Here is a 24662-nt window from a genome sequence, read left to right as displayed (position 1 = left end):
ACAGAGAAAATCCTTGTGATTTGGTGGTAGCTGCTGCCAAAGCAACATTTTTAAAAATCTGCACAGCCAACCAAATCTCCAGTGGTCCATCAGAAGCTCTGCTGGGCAGAAGCCCCACCAGGCCCCGTCCACTTTCTAAAACACTTGGCAGGTGCCAGAAAAGGTATTGTTAGGCACCATGGCGCCCATGGGCGACCCCTGATTTATACCACTGATAGAATCCTCTTTATTCACAATCCTTCACTTATGTAATGAGAGAATGGTTTCCAAATGGATTTCAATTTGGGGGGAAAGCTGTGCAATAAGTTACCACGTTAAAACAAATTACTTGAGAATGTATCTCATGGACTTTGTGTACTGACAAAAAGCATTTTGTAAATAATTATTTATTTAAAATTAAAATGTAAGCATGATCCTCGATTGCTGGATTTACATTTCGTATCAGCTAGACAGTGCAACAGTATCCAATAGTAACTAGGTTGAAATAATAATGCTTTATTTGATGAAAAATATGTTTGCAAAACTAGATTTTCCTCTCCAGTTCTTTGTCTGTTGCCTTTGTGCGTCTATATTTCATTTGAAAATATTTCATTTGAAATAAAAACTTAAATTCATTTCCATAGATTTAAAACTATTTATCTGTACACTAACACACAGTGACAGTTTCACATACTTTCAGTTTCAGAGTTCAACCATTCTACATCCATTATTTTCACTGTAGCCTACAGAAGGTATAGGTTGTACTGCTGCTGTTAAAGCCCTTACATTTGATATTAATGGGTTTAAATGCAGCTTCCTGATTGCTTTGTGAGCTATTAGAACTTGTATAATTAACACATGAAATATCACAGATATATTTAAAAGAATATCTCATAGGCCCTGCTTTTTGTAAGTTTAAACTGTGCAAAACAACATGAAACACAATATCTGCCTGAATTTCAAGAACAAGGGTTTTTTTTTGTTTTGAGAGTTTCTCAGTCAATGGGTCTGATCATCATCTGGACTGCTTTTAGTGAGTATGATCCTCCTCTGTATTCAGCCCAAAAAATCCCATCTTGGTGCTTGCTTCTGTAATGTCCTCCTCTATACCACACTCCATTGAGATTAGAATGAGCACAAGCATTGTACCACCAACCGCCTTTGTGAAAGTGGGCACAGTTTCCTGTAGGAAGAAATAAAACATTAAGTGTAATGTCATCGCACAGGCAAGCAAGCAATTTTAATTACCTTTAGATTTTGAAACAAAAACAAAGTCTCACAAAAAAAAATTCCACCTATATCTGGTCTTGCAAATAGCTTTTGGTGGCATATTATGAAGGACACAACTTCTCCCCCTCAGACTCTGGAAGCAGAGTCTTCTAGTGGTAGAATTCCCCCTCCCCTATCTGCTGTCTTAGTCAGGAGAACTCCTTTTTAAAAAATTTACGTACTTATACCCAGCCTTTTCCACTCATAAGGGACAGAAGATGGCTTGCTTGCATCATTCTCCTCTCGTTTGTTTTATCCTCACTACAATTCTATGTGATAGGTTAGGCTGAGTCTGTGTGACTGGATCAAGGTCACCTAGTAAGCTTCCATGTGAGGATTTCCACCTTAGTCTTCCAGATCCTAGCCCAACACTCTAATTCAGAGGTCCCCAACTTTTTGAGCCTGTGGGCACATTTAGAATTTTGAGAGGGTTGGTGAGCACCGTGTCTAAATGGCTGCTACAGGAGGTGGAGCCAAATGGAATCTCTTCCTGGGAAGAAGGAAAACCTGAAGGGAGAATGGATCCTCACACTGACTAAGAAAAGCCCAGGGGCTTACTTGTTCTCCTGATCCCGCAGTAGAAAACCCTTTCATAAGAACATAGGAGCCTTGCTGGTTCAGACCAGTGCATCTAGTCTAGTGTCCTGTTTCACACAATGGCCAACCAGTTCCTCTGGGGGGCCAAAACAGTATAGAAGCCAAGGCCTTTCACTAATGTTGCCTCCTGGCACAGGTATCCGGAGGTCAACTGCCTCTGAACGCCACTGATAGACCTATCCTCCATGAATCTGTCTAATCCCTTTTTAAAGCTGTGTCTGTGGCCATCACTATGTCCTCTGGCAGCGAATTGCACATTTTAATCACTTGCTGTGTAAAGTATTTCCTTTTGTTCGTCTTGAATCTACTGCCCATCAGCTTCATTGAATGCCCTCGAGTTCTAGTGTTTTGGGAGAGGGAGAAAAAGTTCTTTGTCAACTTTCTCTACCCCATGCATAATTTTTTCAAACCTCTGTCATGTCCCCTCTTAGTCATCTCTTTTCTAAACTGAAAAGCCCCAGACTCTTCAGCCTTTCCTCATAAAAAAAGGTGCTCCAACCCTCCAATCATCTTGGGTGCCTTCTGTACTTTTTGCAGCTCACCAATGTCCTTTTTGAGATTCATTTTAATGAGGGCAGCCAGTAAAAAGCCCTGCCTTACAATGGCCCCAACCCCACTTTCTGTAAAGCTCGGCAGGCACCAAGGGAAGTACTGGTGGGTGACGTGATGCCCACAGGCAATTCGTTGGGGAGCCCTGCTCTAGCCACTGTAGTGCACTGGCTCTTACACTGGTCTCTGCTGTGAAGCCAACAAACATTTTCTGTTTACTCGCCTCCAAATTATCTAGTCAACAGAGAGTGAGATTATGCAGCAGGGGGGAAAGCAAGAGAAGAGTAGTCATATGACATACATCCCAAACAGTCTGATGAAATAGCATCATAAGCATCATTCTGGACCAGATTCTCCCAAGTGAGTTTCGCACAGGTTTCACTATAGACTATAACAAAGAGGGAGCAACTTTCCGAAGCACTTTGGAGGCAGTCTTTTGTGCAGACTTAGAAATATCCCTCTGCCCATGTGACAAAGGAGGGAAACTTTCAAAAGAGGTGATTCTGTATCATAACTCATGTCTGCTAGGCATTTGCTATGGGAAGGTGTTCAACCACTGCTGGCCTAATCCTGGAGTACTCAGTTTGATTGCCCAGGAATCTAGCAAGAGCCAAACCATTCCAAACTAAAGAAAGCTGAGTAAGTTTTCCTAAAGGAAGGGATTCAGAGGAGGTTTTCTCTCTGCCACAATCTGAAGGCAAGTATGTCATAGTACAGGCTGACAACAGCGCAGCCAAAACCTTTTGTACCAAATAGTGGACACTGTCCTTGCATTGTCTTTGCGAAGCTCTTGAAGATGGCACACATTCAGGGTCTTTTCTAAGCAAAATAGATTGATTAGATGAGTGGTACACCATGAGGAGCATTTTATAGGACATCATGAGCAGGTTTGGATCATCTTTAGCAGATATGTACACTTCTATCAATTATGGAAGACGGATTCTTCTCTTAAGTTCTAAATAGCCAACTGGTCAACACAGCAACTTCCCTTCTACTCTCATCTCCAACATCTTTGGTCAGGAAGGCCTTGCTTCTCAGATGCAGTGGAACTGTCCATTGCTGGACTTGTGAATGCAGAGGCCTGCACAATAGTTCTACCTGACAAGATGGTGCTTGAAGTTGCTATTGCCTTCCAGTTCACCTTTGACAAGAAAGATATTTAAGGCCATGTTGTAGGCATTCTTTAGGGGCTGCAAATGTTAGGGTCTTACTGCTTTCCATACTTCTGTTAAGAAAATTCTTATTTTTTCACATGCAGGTCTGGAACAGTCTTTTGCCAGACACCCCTAAAAAGCCAGAGTTCATTCTGGTGAGAAGTCTCTAGGACACTCTCTTTCCTTTCATCAATTTCACTTGGATCTGTGAAAGATTTTCAGAATCTACTTTTGAAGTTTCTGATTTACTGAATCAGATTTACTGAATTTACTGAATCCTTGTTTATTGCTTTCCAGCCTATTGTTCAGGCTGTCTAAATCCACGTTGAGTAAATAGATTAGGTAACACATTGCACTTGCCTACTGGTCTCATAATCAGGCTGTGCTGGAAAGTGTAGTAGGGCACCCTTGCTTTTTTAACACGATCTGCAGAGAACTCTCCTGGGCCTTTAACACCTTCGCCTCAATAGAACCCTTGTAGGCTTAGGGTTTTTTTATTCTGTTCCCAATAGGCAAGACTCTTCCCTGACAATCGTGGTCCACTGTTCAAAGGACAGAATGGGAGGAATCAGATTCGGTCACCCATATTTTAACCACGGGGCTCTAATCAAGTGTAGCCTGAGCTGCAGGTTAGTCCCTCTGTCCTTGCCTTACTTTCCATAATGCAGTTGTTTTTCTACTTCCAGCATAGTTTTACTGGTGCCAGGTCCAGGTTTTTACAGAACAAATACAGTATATGTCGAGCTGGAGGGGAAAATACAGAAAGTAATTGGGGGGGGGGGAGTGGCATTCCAGAGTCTGGTGAGAGTAGTTGCCTATTCCAAGATGCCCTCCTTCCTCCTGAAGAGACAAAATGCTCACATTAGGTCAAACGTTGTTTTACTTCCATTTGATGAAATTAGGAAATTTGAAAAAGTGAGGGGGCACCTTGAAAGTATAACCAATTTAACAGGCTGATTCACATTGCTGAGAAGGAGTATCAGGCCTGTGCTCCTGCACCCCTCCCCTTCTATGTGATGTATGGTTCAGGGTATATATGAATGGGGGTGGTGGTATGGCAGGATGTTCAGTCATTCAACTCCCACAACTTTTTAATCCTCTTTTTTGAGGCAAAATATTTCATGCACATTAGACCTCGTATTATATATTATGTTGTACAAATGGGAGAGGGTGTCATATGCACGTCCGTTTTGAAAGCTTACGAAATATTATAAACCATATGATATATGTCAGAGGTTTCACTGTCAACAACTTGTATTAACTTCACAATATGCCAATCACAATAATTTTATAGTATTGATCTTCTAAAATTCATGTTACTATAGCTGAGTTAATTTGAATCTTAGCACTGTTCTGTATATTGTTAACAGCATAACCCTGTGCATTTATTGTGTCTTTAAAGCCTAGATTGTCATTAAATTTTGAAGTTTGTAAAATGAAGTTGCAAAAAAAAAAAGATTTGCAGTATTCTTGTGTTTAAAAAAAAAACTCTGGTAGAAATCACCTCTTGGCCAATGATGGTCCATTAAAGAAAATCTGGCACGTGAAATGAAACATGGTTTTACCATGGACCAAAGTAACATTCTGGTTGCATGTAGTTTGTATGGGTCATCCTGCATCAAGTTAATTTGTATACAAGCCAACATTACCCTAATTGAATAGCTGAGAGGTTTTTTTTTTAATCATACTCTCTGGTTCTTGATCAGACTATTTTGTCAGTTCATTCTCAGAACAGTTCCTTTAATGAACGATAGCATTCCCTACCTGTGTACATGTCTCTGTCTCGATCCAGTGTTGTAAATTGTTTTCCATTGTGCCAAATCATAGAGTCACCAGCATTCCCCTGGTAAGTGCCTAGACGCAATCTGTAGAATTCACTTTCTGGCTCCAAGCGAAAACTGCTGTATTCTGCATAGACTTTTTTATTAGACCAGTCTTCTAGTTCAATTAGAAGTCTATAATTGTCCTGATTGCTAAGCAAAAAAATATTTTCCAGTCCCAGCCAGTATTCTCCAGCAACATTTCCAAATCCTTTCTGTAAAAAAAAAACATACACACAATAATTTGATTAGATTGCTTTCCATTCGATAGAAAGTGGTTCATCTACAGTTAATGTATCATTGTATATCGGGGTCCCCATCTTTTTTGAGCCTGCAGGCACATTTGGAATTCTGACATGGCATGGTGGGCACAGCAACCAGCCACAAAATGATTGCCACAGCTTAACTTGAGTAACACAGTGTAAATCCTCGTGCTGTGGTGGCAGCCACTGCCAAAGCAACGTTTTAAAAAGTCTGCGCATGTCAACATATGTCAAAGTTATGCCTAGTCTGCAGTTTGCAAAACAGATCATACTGATCAGAGTGACAGCTAAGTCATGTGATGAGACTGGTCTGATCCAGTTTGTACAGCCAGGTAAACTCCTGAAGTCCAGACAAGCTGTGCGCGACAGGGTTATCGGCCCAGATAGACTGCGCTGAGAGCTGGAGGTTCTATTGGAGTTGGTGAGCTACTGCCGTGAGTTGCTGCTGTGAGTGGTTTGGATGTCTACAAGCCATGGAGGCGGAATATAACTCATTGGTGTCAAATGAAGTATTTTCCTTATCTGAATTGCCGGCAGATAAGAAAACTCTGAGTTGCCGTTGGTTATACAGACTCAAAACCTTGCCAAATGGGAATGTTAAATATAAGGCAAGATTAGTTGCGAGGGGATTTACGCAGGTGGTTGAACAGGAAACATCTAGGCCCAATTAAGAATTACCTAGGGGTGCAAGTCTCCAGAAATGAGAATGGTTGGTGTGCACTAAGCCAGGAGACTGAAATGTTTGAATACTGAAAGGTTTCAATAGTTAAAGAAATGGCTGTGTTTAACAAACGTTTGACTAGGGAGGCGTGTCAACATATGTCAAAGTTATGCCTAGTCTGCAGTTTGCAAAACAGATCATACTGATCAGAGTGACAGCTAAGTCATGTGATGAGACTGGTCTGATCCAGTTTGTACAGCCAGGTAAACTCCTGAAGTCCAGACAAGCTGTGCGCGACAGGGTTATCGGCCCAGATAGACTGCGCTGAGAGCTGGAGGTTCTATTGGAGTTGGTGAGCTACTGCCGTGAGTTGCTGCTGTGAGTGGTTTGGATGTCTACAGAGGCCAGTGACGCTGAGGACCTTGATGTACAGTCTGAAGACGGTTAAGTTGTTTCTGACAAAGAGTCGGAGGAGGAACCGGGGGAAGATAATCAGCTACTGCCGGTGAGAGAAGATATCATGGCGCAAGCTGTTTCTGCTATGCTGGTTGATAAACTGACCGCAGATAACTATGCCGTGTGGTCTCTGCGAATGGAGCATTATCTTAAGCGTGAGTCATTGTGGACGTATGTGGATTCTCCCCCACAAGCTCCCACGCCTGAGGAAAGTTTAAAAGACCAGAAGGCATTGGCCACATTGATATTAAGTGTTGCTGATGACCAGTTGGTGCATGTGGCGGGACAGGGGTCAGCTAAAGATGCCTGGAATAGCCTCAAGGCTGTATATGTGCAAGACACGGCTGGATCCCTTATTTCCCTGATGAGAAGGATTTATAGAAAGACTATGGAGCCAAATGAGAGTGTTAGAGCTCATTTGAACACCTTAGCCATGTATTTTCAACTGCTGGCTCAGAGGGGAAAGCAGATTTCTGACCAGGACCAGGTGTTTATAGTTTTAAGTTCCCTGACGGAGCGTTTCGACCCACTTATCTCAGCCCTTGAATCTGTGGATGCAGCTAAGTTGACCTTGCAGTATATCTCAGGCAGATTGCTAGAGGAAGATGCGCGACATATGCAACGGGAGTTGGCAGTCAGCCAGACCGGGAGCTGTGCCAAGCAAGAGATAAGGAAGGATACAAGCCTCAGCTGTGAAGCAAGTAAGCCTATACCTATGGTGTTATGTGAAAAGAGATGTTTCAGATGTGGGAAAGAGGGACACATTCAAAGATTTTGCCCTGCTGCAAGGAAATACAGAGAAGGAAAAAAGACTCAAGTTGTGACCAAACAGCAAGCTACGCTGGTGAGAGCAAGTCCAGACTCCCTGAATGACTCTTGGATAATTGACTCAGGAGCTTCACAAATATTTGTGAGGGAGGAAAGGTTACTAATGAACTCACATCAATCGGCGTTAGGTCATGTAAGTTTAGCAGATGGACGTTCTGCAACTGTTTCCTGTGAAGGAAGTGTAATGTTTGGAAGTTTAAACCATACATTCAATGATGTGCTTTGTATACCCTCTCTTGAGAAAAACTTATTAAGTATAAGTGCACTAGATTCTGCTGGATTCAGTGTGACTTTCAGAAATAAGTGCTGTAATATTCTCAAAGGTGATAAAATTATGGCAGTGGGGAATTTGAAAGATAATGTGTATGTGCTAGAGAACATGGCAGGTAAAGCACAAACAGTGTTAAATAAAAACCCTCACCATAAATGTATACATTTGCTACATAGAAAACTTGGCCATGTGGGTTGGGGTACCTTGAATAAAACTCTTGCCCTGCTGGGCAAAGAGAAGGTTGAAGGGTGCAAAACATATCTGGATTGTGATGTGTGCAAGCAAAGTAAGTCCAGTTGCACCAAGGAGTGACAGAGTAACAAAAACCCCTCTATATCTTATTCATAGTGATCTGGTAGGCCCTTTCCCAGACAGTATATCTAAAAGAAAATATCTTCTTCTTTTGATAGATGATGCCACAAGGTTCACATGGGTGTATCCCATAGCAAAGAAGTCAGAGGTGTGTGATACTATAAAGATGTGGGCTAACAATGTGCAAAGGCAATTGGGGCATAAAATTTGTAAGTTCCAAAGTGACTTTGGGGGTGAGTACATGTCTGGTGAAATGGCTCATTGGTTTAAGACTCAAGGTATTGAACATAGAATTGCAAATGTATCTATGAGTCAGGAAAATGGTGTTGCAGAGAGAAAGGCAGGAGTACTGCAAACAATGATAAAATCAATGCTACTTGATGCTGGATTGCCAAAAATGTTCTGGGCTGAAGCGGCAAAAAATGCTTGTTATATATCAAATAGAATTTGGACAAGTGCCACAAATAATATTCCATACAAGGCTTTGTATGGGAAAGATCCCAGTTTGGATCATATCAGGATATTTAGCAGTAAAGCATGGGTCAATATACCACTGAAACAACGTAGGAAAGGTGGTGAAAGAGCAAAAAAGTTGACATTCCTGGGGTATCAGACAGGAATGAAATCTTACCGTTTTGTAAATAACCAAAATGCATTAAGTTTCAGTCGTTCAGCTACATTCTGTGAGGATGCTAATTGGCCTAAGATACATGCAAACCAATTACCATCCACAGTATTGTTACCTATGAATGATGATTCTGATAACATGCCAGAAGTGAAACAGGAGGTGCAGTCACCAATACATGTAGACTCTGAGAGTGTGCAAAGTGCAGATCAGAGAGTAGTGCCAAGAGTGTCCTCTAGATCTACAAAAGGTATTCCACCTCAAAGGTATGGTGTAACTGCTAACCATGTGTATGTTAAAGTTCCAACTGATTACAATGAAGTGTTAAGTTTAGCCTCAGAAGAGAGAAATGCTTGGCTGCAAGCCATGGAGGCGGAATATAACTCATTGGTGTCAAATGAAGTATTTTCCTTATCTGAATTGCCGGCAGATAAGAAAACTCTGAGTTGCCGTTGGTTATACAGACTCAAAACCTTGCCAAATGGGAATGTTAAATATAAGGCAAGATTAGTTGCGAGGGGATTTACGCAGGTGGTTGAACAGGAAACATCTAGGCCCAATTAAGAATTACCTAGGGGTGCAAGTCTCCAGAAATGAGAATGGTTGGTGTGCACTAAGCCAGGAGACTGAAATGTTTGAATACTGAAAGGTTTCAATAGTTAAAGAAATGGCTGTGTTTAACAAACGTTTGACTAGGGAGGCGTGTCAACATATGTCAAAGTTATGCCTAGTCTGCAGTTTGCAAAACAGATCATACTGATCAGAGTGACAGCTAAGTCATGTGATGAGACTGGTCTGATCCAGTTTGTACAGCCAGGAATGGGGATTTCCAGAATGACTCATCTCAGGTGAACTGTGATTGGCCATGAATGTGTATATAAGTCTGTATAGTGAATGTGAGTTACCTATTGCCTGAAATATATATGCTGGCGGAGCATGCTGTTGCTCAGAGCTGTGAATGTTAACAGCCAAAGGACTCTGTGTAGATATTGTAAATAAACTGTACATAGCAGAACTGCGTGGTGTGAAGTTGCTACCAGGTAAACTCCTGAAGTCCAGACAAGCTGTGCGCGACAGCGCAGCCAATCAGAAGCTTTGCTGGGCAAAAGCCCTAACTGGCCCCACCCACTTGCCAAAAACACCTGGCAGGCACCATGTTGGTGACCGATGTTGTATATCTTTTGCACTTTTAAATTCGTACAATAAACTTAATTTTTTACCCTTGCGTTTTACCCCCATCACTGGTGGGGGTGGGGGTGGAAGCATGGTGTTCATCTCTTTCTCTCCCACACATCCAGAGAGCATCTACCCAGTGTCAGGATACTGTTGGCTGGACTTTACAAACTGCAAGGATGCACTTAACCATATATTTAATGCACTGTAAGTATGCACTGTTAAGCAGATATTTACTGCCTCCTCTGCCCCCTGAGACCTCCACAATATGGATATTGGTGGTCATGGGGCCCATGCGGACAAAAAGCCTGAGATATGTAGTGTAGAGGGGAATTGGGTGAAAGTACCAATTCTTCTTCTGTCAGTGATGGGTCTTCTCGGGCACAGAAATTGTCCCTGCCCAGTTCTTCTTCAGTGTAGCCCCCCAGAAGAGGTGGCTTTTATTCACAAGGGCCCATACCCTCCAGCATCAACTGTTAGGAGGACTCTGGGGGTTGCTGTTGGCATTGATGAGACAGATTGGCATCTGTGAGGGCCATTCTGCTTGTGCATCATAGGATCCAGCCCTCTGAGTTAACTTTCCCAACTATACGTCATTCACTGGTAGGGGAATTCATAATCAAGAGTGGTTAATCTTAGGATGAGAACCCTTAGGAGGAGGACAACATAATACTGTTTTTAAGTGCTTCAGAGAATTGAAAAGAAAATCATTTGCCTGAAGGCTCACAGTCATAACTATTGATGTGACATGAGATGATGTTTGGATAGAATGGGAGGTTAGAATATGTAATTTACTAAGCACAACGCCTTCATAGACAAACATTGTTACAAGTGGATAAGTCTGGCGTAAAAACTCTGAACATCTCCTTACAGACATTCTTTTAGTTATGCTCTATATCAGCAGGGGCTATGTCAGTTTTTCCTTGAGTGTGTACACTACAAAGTGGTTTGTTATCCCGTAGATTTAAAAACAACAACATCACCCTACCTTGTAATTGTCCCAGTTTGTGAAGAAGTTTACGGAACCATCTGTTCTTTTCTGGATAACTGTCCAACCCCCAGGATCAAGGCTGTTCTCACACCATAACTGCATTGGTCCATTGCTGTTTTCGGGCTTGATCATATAAATCCCGCTGCTGGAATACCCAGCTTGCTTGGCTTCTTGGCAGTCTTTAAATGGACCTTTTAGAGGGGGGGGGGAATTTACATTTATAAAAAATTACTTGTGATGTTACTTTGAATTGGCAAATAGTATATCTTGGTTAAACCGTTGACACTGTAAAAGTGACTTTTATAACAATATAAAAAGTGCTCCGCTGGATCAGACCCGGTGGTCCATCTAGTTCAGCATCCTGTTTCGCCTGTTGGCCAACTGATTGCCCTGAAGAGCCAACAAACAAGGCATAGAGCTGATGTTGCCTCGTAGGACTGCCTCTGGCATTGCTAAATAAAGCATAATATCTTTATGCTACTGTCACCTTACAGCAAACAGTAGCTTAGGTTTAAGTAATAATAAACTGAACATTGGAAAACTTATAATTACATGACTGACCTTGCAGACAGTTACAGAAGGTTATGCATTTTCTAAGCAAAAGACATGGCTTTTAAGGGTGTAAGGAGGAAGCAGATAGTGAGCTGGTATAGTGTAGTGGCTAATGGTATGAACATGGAGTTCCTTCGATGAATACAAGAAATTTGCCTTATACTGAGTCAGGCCCTTGCTCCATCTAGTCTAGTACTATCTAGCAATGACTATCCAAGGTCTGAGGAGGCTTTTTTTTTTTCAATTGGTATCCCAGGTCCTTTTAACTGGAGATGGCAGGGACTGAATCCAGGATCTTATGAATGAAAATTTCCAAATTAGACAAAAGAGAATGTATGAGATGCATGAATACAAAGATTGTTACACTAATATTTGCAGTTCCGCACGTCTGTACCCTGGTATATGTTCCTCTCATCTGGGAAATGGGGGGAGGGCAGAGAAAACTGGTTGTAGGCCCAGTTTTAAAAGCCAAAGTGTCAACTAGAGTTACAGTGAGGCTTTCTTTTGGTGGGGATTGCAACCAGCTCCCAGTAATGTTGTCCTGCTGCCATTCGTTAAACCCTCTTGTCCCTTCATCTGAAATGTTGCTAGTACTCATTAAAATACAAGTATGAGTGTGTTCTGAGTTCATCAGAGGAAGTGCCACTGTAGCACTGCATACTATGGGGGGCATTTAGAGACCCAACTCAAGAACTTCTCATCAGCCACTCCTTGCTATTGCTTGATTTCTTTGTCTTCAAATTCCTAGAGCATGCTGGTTGCTCACACCGCTTCACCTTTCTTTCCTCCAGTTTTTCTCTCAACCCCTTACAATCTGGCTTTCTCTTTCTTCACTAAAACTGGTGTAACCATATAACTGAGTATCTCCCTGCTGCTAAATCCAGATGTCTGTCCTCATCCTCCTTGCCCTATCTGCTTCCTTGGATACAGTTAACCATACTTGCATCTTAGGTTCCTGCAACACTCCTCAGATGGTTTTCTTCTGCCTGCCTGCTCCGTGCTTCCTCTTTGTCTGATGGAGCCTTCCCCCTCCAGTCTGTCCTTGGTTATCTTCTATTTATCCTCTACTTATTTTCCCTGGGTGACCTTACAAAATCCCATAGCTTTTATTGCCATCTATACGAAGCTCTACCTTTCTGGTCCGGAATTATCTTCATCTCTCCAATCTCCTGTTGCATGTCTGATAGTTTGTCTTAGTACTGTCTCGGTTAAACACAGTTTGCATGTATATGTATCTCCCTTCTTGGACATATGAAAGCACCAATATCTATTCTATAGAACAGGTATGAATTCCTGGCTTTATCTTCGATTCTCTGTTTTGCTTCCCACCTTCAACCTGGTCTCCAAATCATGTTGCTTAGGACTTTACAGCTTCACAGATATGTCCCTCTCCAAAGCAGTGAGAACTCTGCTTCATGCTATAGTCATTGCTCCTTACTGACTACCTCAGTCGTCTCCTCTATGACATTGCACTGTCTAATTTCTTACTTTTCACCTTTATCTTGCACTCAGCTGTCAAAATTCCTAGTGATTCTCAGGGTGCAACACCCCTCCTGAAATTGCTACCCTTTATTCCTGTCCACTCCTGGATTCAGTGCAAATTCCTCATTCTAACCTCAAAGCCCCCCAGTTCCTTGCCCACCATCTCTCTGCTGTCATATCCCAACACATCCCTGCACACAACCTTCCCACCTCCACTACCCTCAGCTATCTGAAGGTCTCCTGCTTCCTCCAGTGACTCTGCCCTTTCTTGTTTGATGTTCCTTGTGTCTGGAGCTGCCTCCCAAGACACCTACATTATATCATCTCTTTTCATTCTCTTGTACTTTGTAGATTGCCCTGCAAACCAACCGATGTTTTATCAGTGAGATAAAATACTGTACAGTACTCCAAGAAAGGCCCGAGGGCCATTTAAGGCCCTCAAAATCATTTGGTCTGGCCCTTTGTGGGTCCTGGCAGATCTCTAGCTCAGAAGGATCTAAGACTGGTGATCCGCCCCCTCCCACGGACATGAATAGCCTCTATTCAAGGCAGATATGAGTTTATTTTGCAGAGAAAAGGAACCTTTTCCCCCCTTGCAGAAGAATCGTTAGCTATGGAGCTGCTAGGACCCCCCAAGAAACTGTGTTAACCCTTTCCCACCTGGGCCATGGAGAAACGTATTGGTTAATTTTTAAGTTGATAATTTTGTACGGCCCACGAATGATGTTATAAATATCCAAATGACCCTTGGCGGGAAAAAGGTTCCCCACCCCTGCCTTACATTCATGCAATATAATTTGCAAATATATATTATTGCATTGGTTTAAACAACTCACAAATATGCAACAAAAGAATAATATAACTCAAAAATAATCCTGGTTAGCTGCTTTAAACTAATCCGTGCTTAACTTAAATTCTGCTACTGTAATGATAATTAATTTGGGGAGGTGTGTATGTGTTTGAGACTGGTAGTTTCTGTTCTGTTTTAGGAAGACTAGTAGTTTCTGTTCTGTTTTAGGAAGAGTATTCCATCTTGCGTAGCAGTTTAGCGTGTATAGTACATGCCTGATATTTAGGTTATGCCTAGTGCCTATCCTGTTTCAGCAAGCCTTAAAAGGATGTCATTTATTGCATTTTCCCTTCTATGGTACAAAATATTGTTAAGTCACAGCCAACTAATGGTGACCCCCGTAGGGTTTTCGAGGCAGGAGGTGTTCAGAGGTGGTTTGCCATTGCCTGCCTCTGCATAGCAACCCTGGTGGTCTCCCATCCAAATACTAACTAGGGCCAACCCTGCTTGAGCTTCTGAGATCTCGACTAGATTGGGCTAGCCTCAGCCATCCAGGTCAGGACATTACAAGTTACTAACAGAACAATCTTACACAGAGTTACTCTAGTCTAAGCCTATTGAAATCAGTGGGCTTAAGCTGGAGTAACTCTTTTTGGGATTACACTGTAAGTCTATTATACATAGGATCTGTCTGGCTGTGAATTTCTTGAAGCCAATTCAGATTTCAGGCAAAAGCCTGATGTACCAGAGTTTCCTAGTGTTTGCCATAATAGATGTGTGAGGAGATATATGGTAGAAATATTGCTTTGTTGCCATGTGTCTAGACACCCCTTTAACAATTCGCTTTGCTCCCTTTGTGGGACATGATTAAGTTCCCATGATATCTTACATTTCATTTGCATTGCAGCTTGCTATTTCTTAGGCCTCTACTAAAATAGTGTCTTTGTATCAGCAGCTGTTTGTTCACAGTGTTTTGAATAGATTGACTAGCATCCAAAAGGAGTAGGAACACAAATTGTCCAGCTGTGACAAAAATGCAAAGCAACAAATTTTGCAGTGAAACAATCTAAATTGCAAGAAATTGTTTTACAAATAACAAATATAAAGTGCAGGTTTTAGAAGTCATTAAAGACCTTTAAATATATGCACTGTAGCCTTAACATTCAGGGAACTCTTTTGAATTACCTACAATCCTCAGGTTGTTCTTTATGGTTGCTGGTAAATTAAGCAACCAAGAGTATATAAATGAAACAGGATTGTGAAATTAGAACAATATTCTCTCTTCTACACAGCCCAGTGATGGGGAAAGGGCCTTGGCATAGTGGTAGAGCATATGTTTTGTATGCAGAAGGTCCTAGGTTCAATCCCTGGCATCTTTTGTTAAAAGAATCAGGTAGTAGGTGATAGGGCTGTCAATTCGGTTCGGCCCGAACTGAAAATCAGCCGAATTTCCCCTGATTCGGTGGTTTTTAGTTCGGGAGGAACCGAACTCAAAACTGGCGGGCAACCGGGGGGGCCGAATTCAGCGAGTTCAGGAGTTCGTGAATAAATTCGGCAAATTCGGCCGTCAGTAAGCAGCATAACCGTCAGTAAGCAGCATTCTCCTCCCCTGGCCAATCGGTGGGCAAGCTGGGTCTTCTTCTGGCCAATCAGTCAGGATTGAGTACTGGAGGAATCAGCTGATGTGCGGCCCGGCCAGGGAGAGAGAGAGAGAGAGAGCGAAATCCTCGTGTGTGTGTGTGTGGGGTGCTTGTGCACATTTGCTCCTTTCTGTGGCTGCAGGGGGCGTATTTTGGGGGGTACAGACACAAAACTTTTAGTGGAGCTTCAGATGAAGCTTTTTAAGATACCCCCCAAGTTTTGTAAACATTGGGTCAGGGGGTCTCGAGATATGGGCTCTCCCCCTTTTCCCTCCCCCCTTTTTCCATTTATGTGGCTGCAGGGGGCCTTTTTTGGGGATATAGCCCCCAAACTTTTAGCATAGCTTCAGACAGTTATTCTTAAGATACCACCCAAGTTTTGTAAAGATGGGTTCAGTGGGGGCAGAAATATCGCCTCCCCCCCTTTTCTCTTTCCGTGGCTGCAGGGGGCGCATTTTTTGGGGTGCAGATCCCAAACTTTGAGCGGAGTTTCAGACCAGTGTTCTTAAAAGACCACCCATGTTTTGTGAACATTGGGTCAGGGGGTCCCGAGATATGGGCTTTCCCCTTTCCCCTTTTCCCTATTGGGATGAATGGATCAGCGAGCCGATCCTGTGTGCATCTTCTCCAGAGCAAAACGTCCCGTGCCTAATTGGAATCATCTTGGATTACAAGTCCTCCCCAGCCCCTCCTGATGGAACAGAAGACAGCCACAGTAAGACCCCTTTGGGGGCTTTAATCTATAACTTTTCTCCTGTGTATGTGTGTGTGGGGGCGGAAAGCAGAGTCTGTGTGTGTGTGGGGAGGGAGCAGTTTCTGTGGGTGGGGGGGAAGCCAAAGGGGGCTGTCGTCGGTTCTGCCTGGGTGTGTGTTCCCCCTCGAGTCTCTCGCTCCCTGGTTTGAGGGGGGAGGTTTCAGTTGTGTGTCTTCTGGTTTTTCCCTGTTGAAAAGGTGTTGTTTTACAAGGTTGAGTTTCTTTGCAAACTGTTGTCAGGACTGGGAGCTTTGTGCGTGGGCGGCAAGCTCTGCTGAGAGATGCACATTAAGGGTGGGGGGACCCCTTTCAGGGCCCATATCTCAGCCCCCCCTGACCCAATCTTTACAAAACTTGGGGAGTCTTTCAATAAACGTCCTTTGAAGCTCTGCTGAAAGTTTGGGACCTCTAACCCCAAAAATGCCCCCCCCCAGAGCCGGGGAAAGGCGCGATTGTGTTTTTAATGGCTTTATTCGGCCGAATTTTTTTTCTGAACTTTGAATTCCCGCCGAATTGAACGGATCCGAAGTGGGGGAGTTCGGACTTCGGCACATCCCGAATCTAAACGGGCCGAATTCGGCCGAATCCGAACTATACCGAATTTTTTTAAATTCAACAGCCCTAGTAGGTGATGTTAAAGACCTCTGCCTGGAAGCTAGAGTGCTGCCGCCAGTCAGAGCCAGTCAGTCATTGGTCTGTGTTGATAGACCCAGTGGTCTGACTCTGTATGAGCCAACTCTGTATGTTTGTATAAGCCAACTCTGTATGTTTGTATAAGCCAACTCTGTATGTTAATATAAGCTGTCATCATTTATTGGCTTGCATGGTTACTAAAACACTTTCAGCTAGGGGTGTGCACCTGTGGGAGCGCGCTGGCAGCAGTGATCAGAATGCCCCTGCCTTCCTGTTCATGCTACGTGCTGGCTTGGGCTTCAACGTGATGGTCCGACCTGGAAAATAGCATGGATAGGAAGGCAGGGGCATTCCTGTCCCCAACACCTGCCTTCTCCGAAGTCCAGAGAAGGCAGTCAGGGTGGATGTGCCTCAGATCTGCACCGCCCCCTTCTCTGGACTCCGGAGAAGGCGAGCGGCATGGATCTGTGTCAGCCAGCAAGTAAGTAAGGGGGGGAGGGAAGAGGGAGGGAAATGGTGACGGGGCCAAAGTGGCCAAATAATTCCAAATACATTCAGCATTATTCAGGTCTGCTTTTTCGGCTCCCATTCATTGCCACCATTTTTTGCCAGTTTAAAAAAAAAACCCTGAAAAATACCTTTTCAGTACTATATATAAAGAACTTACAAATCATTCCCAACCTTATTATCAAGCCAGCTGATAAGGGCAGGGCTATTGTACTTTAAAAAAAATCAAAATATGATGCAGAGTGTCATAGACAGCTTAATAACATACAATACTATAAGAAATTAAAAAGGGATCCAACAAATACGGTTCTTAACCGTATAAAAACAGTAATTTATGAAGCACTAACTTTGGATTATGTAACAAAAAAGGAAGCTGATTTTCTATTAAATAAATATCCTAAAATTCCAACATTCTACATACTACCAAAAGTTCATAAGGGTATTCTACCACCTCCTGGGCGCCCCATAGTATCTGGCATTAATGGTCCTTTGGATCATATATAAAAATACCTTGAAAACCACCTTCATCAATATTCTATCAGAACCTCCTCTTACATATTAGACACCACACAATTCATAAAGGAAATTGAAACTATTCCCAACATACCGGGTGCGGTTATTGCCACGCTAGATGTCAGATCTCTATATACTAATGTTCCACTTAAAGAGGCTAGAGCTGAAATAGAAAGATTACTCGAGAGTAGGTTAGAACAGCAACCACCTACTCATTTCCTATTGGATTTGCTAGGCCTACTCTTTGATAATAATTACTTTAGGTTTGAGAGCAACCTTTATCAACAAACAGAAGGAGTCGCGATGGGCTCAGCGGTGGCGCCCTCGGTGGCAAACATTTATATGATTTTGTTTGAAAAGAAATTTATTTTTTTAAATGATATCTTTAAAAATCATGTGATATTTTTTGCCGATTTGTGGATGATCTGATAATGTTATTTGATGATGCATAGAATTGTGTACGGTTCTGCAAAGAAATTAATGAGTGTGATACACATATTCAATTTGATTGTAAAATGGATACTACGAAGTTGCCATTTTTAGATACTGTGGTAAACATAGATGCACAAGGGAAACTATGGGTCACCCCTTATAGGAAGCCAACAGATAAGGGAGCGTTACTGCATTATGACTCACATCACCCCCCCCTTTTTAAAAAATAATTTACCTTATGGGCAATTCTTGCGTTTAAAGAGAAATGCAACAAAAAGGGAGGACTATGACATAGCTTCAAATGATCTTACTAACACCTTATTAAGAAGGGGTTATCCTAAACATATTGTTGATGCAGCTAAACAACTTGCTAATAGCATAGATCGTTCCTCACTCTTTATCCGAAAAAAACGGGCTACAGACAGATTAACAGCTTCCTTTAATTACACATCACTAGCCCATAAAATAAAAAATATTATTTTTAAACATTGGCACATAGTACAGGACATACCAGGATGCTCAGAGCTACCCTTAATTGGGTTAAAGCGGACTGTATCTTTAAGAGACTCCTTAGTCCATACAGATTGGACCAATGCTCCAACTACAGTAGGGGCAGTAGGTCATTACACCTGCAGATCATGCGCAGTGTGTCGCTTTTCATTACCAGTGAAAAGTTTCACGAGAGAAGACACTGGTTTTAAATATAATCTACGCCACTTTACTAATTGCAATTCGCAGAATGTGATTTACATATTAATTTGCCCATGCAAATTAATTTACGTAGGAAAAATGACACGCCCCCTAAAATTAAGGATCAGGGAACATAGGTCTAGAATACGCAATCACGTGACAGCGGCGCCTATTGTAGAGCACTGAATGCAATATAAACATTCAGAAGATGACTTAAAATTCTTTGCGGTTTGGCAATTTATACTTAAGAAGTATCAAAAGTCTGATGTAGAGAAAATACTCTGTCAACAAGAGGCACGCTTTGTGCATCTCTTTAATTGTGTAACACCCAATGGGTTAAACATGATCAATGACTTTACACCCTTTCTGTAACAGTACACCCTTTCTGTAACAATACATTGCACCTGGGATCGAAATAAGATATTTAGACTGAGTTTGCTAGTAACATAATGACTGTGAACAAGAAAGAATCTCTGTCACGTCCAAACCTCACAAGTTACTGTGCTAAATTGCTGAATGTCAACAATTAAGTGAGTATGAGACTTTTTTTGACTGCTGTAAATATAAGGTGTAAACATAGTTTAATTAAGAGATAAGTATAATGTTGAGCTAACTATAATATTGGCATTAAATTAATAGCTATAGCTCTGAGGTAAATACCCATAGCTGAAGGCTTCTGTGAACAACTGGGGTGGCTGAAGAAGGCTCGAAACAGGCATTTTGACCGGTATCCTGTACCACTACTAAACGGATAACAGCCTAGTTCACTACCAGATAGATAACAGCCTAACTTTACTTCAAAAGAAAATCAACATAAAATTAACAAGAACATTATTTTGTGCCATTTTGCAGCTGTATAAAAACGTTTTTTTGGATGAGATGTTATGTACATGGTGAAGCATATAACCATGATACTTTTATGTTAACATTATGCAAACAATAATGTGTCTACAATATATGTCTCATACTAAATAATTATCATTGTAAATATATTAATCACTATATGTTTTGTCAGTGGTTTACATTTTTATAACAAGTCTTAGAAAGGAGGCTGGCTTAGGTCTAACTTCATTTAGCATAAATAGCTGTACATTTGGGATTTTCCCTTGTCTTCAGTTTTTCACTCTTTGGAGAAACTGAGTCCACATGAAGTTGGGTAGGAGTTAAGAACTCCTCCAACTTCTTGTTACTGCAAGGAACTCTGCACAGGCTCTGAGGAACCAGCTACAGCATAGGTAATGTGTTTAGCTTAGTGCAACTGTATTGCTTTTCATTTGAATATCTCTGTGTTGTTGTTGCTGCTGTGTGCCTTTCTCTGTATTTTGTTTGTCTTTTTCCCACATCTTTTTGAACCCAACCACCCTTTCCCTTTTCCCCCTCTTTTTTATAATAAACCTTTTTACAGAGACATTTTTGGCTTCACTTAGTAAATCTATTTCTCTGGGATATTTCTCTTAATCTTTTCCCCCACGTGTTAGACTGCACAGTTGCTACCAGGTTGGTCATATTTTATTTTGTCATTGCTCTAGTCCTGTGCCGGAAGAGGGCCTTCTCAGTGGCTACTTCTGGCTCCAGTGAGAAGCCAGTCATCTCTGCTTTCTTCTATTAGAGCTACTATCAGCCACAGCGGAGGGTGTAGTTTCAGCAAGAAAAAAACATGGGGGGGGGGGAGAGTTGGGGCCCTCTTCCCAAACACCAAATCCCTAAACCCAGCAGCTGCTTTTTGATACTTAATAGCTAATGGAGATTTTAAAATTTAAAAATTAAACCTGTACAGACTGTAGACTTCAGCAAATGTCTTACCTTCATTGATTAAAGTCAGTGGTGGAATCCTGAAAGGGCTTTTTGTAGGAGAGGTAGCTGGATCAGGAGGTGGCCTTACATCTCTCTCCCTAGGATAACCTGGATCTCTCTGTATTTCATTACTTCCTAAGAGTCCAGGGGTGTACTGTTGGCTGTTAGGAATGTGGTGAGGGACCACCTGAACTAATGGTGGAGAACCATGTGTATCCTGCTGTGAGAATATCCGCAAGCATTGCTCTTCCAGTAAAGAGATGACGACAGACTGATTATTAACAAGATCAGTTAGTGCTGCGTATTTTATTTCAAGTTCTTTGTATCTTGTTGTCATCTTCAACATTTCTGTTGTGGCGTTGAGGATTTTGTTTTCCAGCTGGGAAAGCTCAAGTGAGTTGTCCCGTTTGCGGATTATCTCATGCAGAAGCTGCATGTAGAGCTGAGTGACCCGGGAATTCATGTTACGGCTTTCTTTTCTCAGCAGCTTTACTTCGTTTACTATATTCCCATCCACATCTACCACTAGCTGCAGGAGATCGATCTCTCGTTTTTGCTTAGATAATACATCCTTCAGATTCTCTATGTCCATCCTTGTAATTTCATCTTTTTTATTCTCTGGTCCTGGTCCTTTGGTGTTGACACAAATTGGTCCAGTTATTTTTTGTTCAGGGACAATAAATGTGTAGCCACACTTTCTTGCTTCATCTCCCCCTTCTGCCGCACGTGGCTGTCGCCTCAGAGAGTTTTTGAGTTTAGATTGTTTTGAACAGTGTCCACTGGATGCTAATAACAACAACAGCAAACCCCATGTCCATGAGAGTCTCTTCATTTTCAAGTGAGCTGAATAGAAAGGAAAAGGGAAGAAATCTAAGTAATTTGTCAGCTATAATACCATCAAAATAATTAATAATAGAAAAAAGCTGAATTGTCTTTAGGGTAATGTGTTGCCAGCTCCAAATGTTAAACCACACTGTATTGGCTGTACTCATTCCAAAAGATAACTATGGGTAATCGAGGTGAGTGGCCCTTCATAGCGATGGTTCATTAAAAAAAAGGAATTACCTACATTACAAGGCAATTGTAACACTGCAGAACATGGTACAAAAGTGGACTTTCCTTAAAAATAGTTTTCCAGATTTTACCGCTATTGTTCCTTACTAAGAATTATAAACAATTGTTACAGTTCTGATAGAATTCTGTTTAGGTGGATGTGAGTAAAGGAGAATTACCTTCTCAACTTAGTAGCCTTTGGTACTTGGTATCTTCATGGTTTTGTTTCACCCATGGAGTCACATTATTCACATGGTTTCCCCTACGTATGAGTTTTCATTGGGCTGAAAAAGCTCCTGTGTTGTGGAGCATGCCTGTGAAAGGAATTAACTAATACAGATGTGTGGGAGAACAAATAGGCTAAATTTTTGTTGGTATTTTGAGAACTTCATTGCAGTGCTAGCAATAACTAGCTTCCATTTAATTGTTTGAACACAAAGCCTTGCCTAGTGCCATGAGGGAGAAGCTGGAAGCTCTGACCGCTCCCATCATCCATTATGTGTAACATCCTAATCATTCCAGGATTACACTGTAAAGATTTATGAGGGGATTCAGGCCAAGTCTCTCTGCCCCAACTCCCCCCACACGCACAACAGACTGACACAGCTACCATTCTGGAACAAGCTACATTGAGCCACTGTACTAATTTGTAGTGCATAAATGTTACCTTTGGAAATGAACAGTTTGAATTCATGAATGCATTAATGTTAATTTTGGCTTGTAATGTTTGTAGTATGTATGCTCCAGCCAGTGGAAATTGATATTATTTTAACTTTAAAATGAAACAAATCAAGCATTTTTTACAGTGCTCTCACTAGTTCTGACCTTGTTTCTGTAAGTGGTAAATAAATGAGGAAGATGCTGAAGTTAAATTCACTTGTTGGTTGCTTTTGTGCTTACATTTGTTATAACTTGATTTTCTTTCACTTTATAATGGAAATGGTCTCCCAAAGCACACATTTCTGAAATGTATCTCTCTTGTACAATCACCAAATTCTACAGGCATAATTGGTGTTCCCATAGTGGTCAGATAAACGAACTGATTACTAGATTATCAGATAATACTTTTGAGGGAAATTACACTTTTAGTAATCCTGTGTCAATATGTCTCATGACAGTTACACACAGACTAATATTTTTGGTGATTACATACTATTTTTCACAACAAAAATATTTCCCTCCATGACCCAAATATTTTTTTAAAATTAATGTTAACATCAGAACAATACCTGATGACATCATCACATACAAAGGTTATAACTAAATATTAAAATAATAAAAATATCCCTTATAAAACTGCAGAAATCCAATATGATTTTGTAGAGTCTGTTTTACAGTTCATTATGCAAGATAAATGGAAACCAGTAAAGCTGAAAATACTACCTCAAATCAGTAAATCTTTTTATTTGATACAACATAATGAGTTCATATTTTGCCACTTTACATGCCTTCTTAAGGGATCTCATTATTGCCATATTGCAGATAACTAGACTGCAATGATCAACTGCTAATCTTTTAAAAATTATCTTAGAAACTAAACAGTCTAAGATTTCTCACAAGGAACCAGAGCAGTTAATTTTCTCTTATACTGATGACTTCTTACAAGAACAGTTAATCAGGACAAATCTACCACTTATGGGAAACCATTTCAATATGCATAAATTATGGTCAGAAAGGAAATGTCTTTCCTATAAAAACTGGATGAATGAAATTGCTGTTAAGGATACATGCTCTGTACAACATCGTCAGGAATAGGACACAAAATGAAAGCCAGTTTTGAAATGTGGTTGAAATAGTCATGTTCCCTCAACAGTAGTACTGTAGAGATGTGGTGCTGAAATAATGCTGACAACAACAGTTCAGGTACTGAAAGGATGCTTCTATTGCAAGGGAAGGGGCTGTGGCTCAGTGTAAGAGCCTCTGCTTTGTATGCCGAAGGTCCCAGGCATCTCCAGGTAAAAGGACCAGGCAGTAGGTGATGTAAAAGACCTCTGCCTAACATCCTGGAGAGCAGCTGCCAGTCTGAGTGGAAAATACTGATCTTGATAGATGGAGGTTTGATTCAGTATAAAGCAGCTTGGTGTGTGTTCATGTGTGCAATGTCATGTACATATAGTGATAAATTGAAGAAAAAATATTCCATACTTCTGTTATGTTTAGCACATGTGTTGCGTTCTCCTTATGTTATAGGAATGTTTCATGTTGAACCAAATTAAGCCCATACTTCTGTCTAATAATAAGTCAGGATCTTCATTTCCCCCTCACAATGTAAAGCTAAAAAGACTGGGTATGTATGAAAGGCAGTTTGTTTTTCTAGGCACAGAATTTTGCGTTCCAACATGGTGTAAACAGTAGAACTTCCTAAAGATTGCTTTAGGCACACAAGATGACATCATAAATAAAGGCTTCCCTCAGAAAACAGTGAACTTGTTTGACTTCAGAGGAGGGTAATAATTTCAAAAGTGTAGCCTGTCAGTCTGTTGTAGTAATGTAGAGCAAAATCAAGTGGCATCTTTAAAACTAGCCAAGTTTAATCTTGTAAGCTTTTGTGAGCCAGACCTTGCTTCTTCAGTTCCATCCATACTCTCTGTCCACCAGGGCTGCTCCTTCCTCTCTGCCATTGGGCTTTTATTAATGCTGTGGCCTTCGCCCACTCTTGTTGCCTGGCACTGGTGGCAAACCTATCGGGTGGGCAGCAAAATTTGTTTCATATCGGTTTACTCTGATGATGGCCTGGAGGCTTTGATCACAAACTGAGTTCTTCCCAGAACGAAGCCACTGTATATGGCTCAGTACCTTGTCAGGCTTGGTACCTTATCTTCAAGGCTCAGGAACATGTATCCTGCTAGTCCTTTAGGCTGTTTCTTGTCTGGA

General features: G+C 41.5%; 2 protein-coding genes across 3 annotated transcripts in view; one reads left to right on the top strand and one right to left on the bottom strand.

The window, feature by feature from the left end:
* Positions 1-24662, top strand: part of RALGPS2 (Ral GEF with PH domain and SH3 binding motif 2) — a 119141-nt gene that overhangs the window by 43206 nt on the left and 51273 nt on the right. The window lies entirely within an intron of this gene.
* On the bottom strand, positions 958-21573 carry ANGPTL1 (angiopoietin like 1). The gene is made up of 4 exons (XM_056844404.1): positions 20745-21573; positions 10946-11139; positions 5313-5583; positions 958-1162 (listed from the first exon to the last, which is right to left on the bottom strand). Exons 1-4 carry the CDS (start codon positions 21565-21567, stop codon positions 975-977), a joined length of 1476 nt encoding a protein of 491 aa, XP_056700382.1. The 5' UTR covers positions 21568-21573; the 3' UTR covers positions 958-974.

The sequence above is a fragment of the Euleptes europaea genome, chromosome 2 (genome assembly GCF_029931775.1).
Source record: "Euleptes europaea isolate rEulEur1 chromosome 2, rEulEur1.hap1, whole genome shotgun sequence".
Lineage (NCBI taxonomy): Eukaryota > Metazoa > Chordata > Lepidosauria > Squamata > Sphaerodactylidae > Euleptes > Euleptes europaea.
Note: the sequence above shows the minus strand (reverse complement) of the source record. Positions and strands in the feature narration are given on the sequence as shown.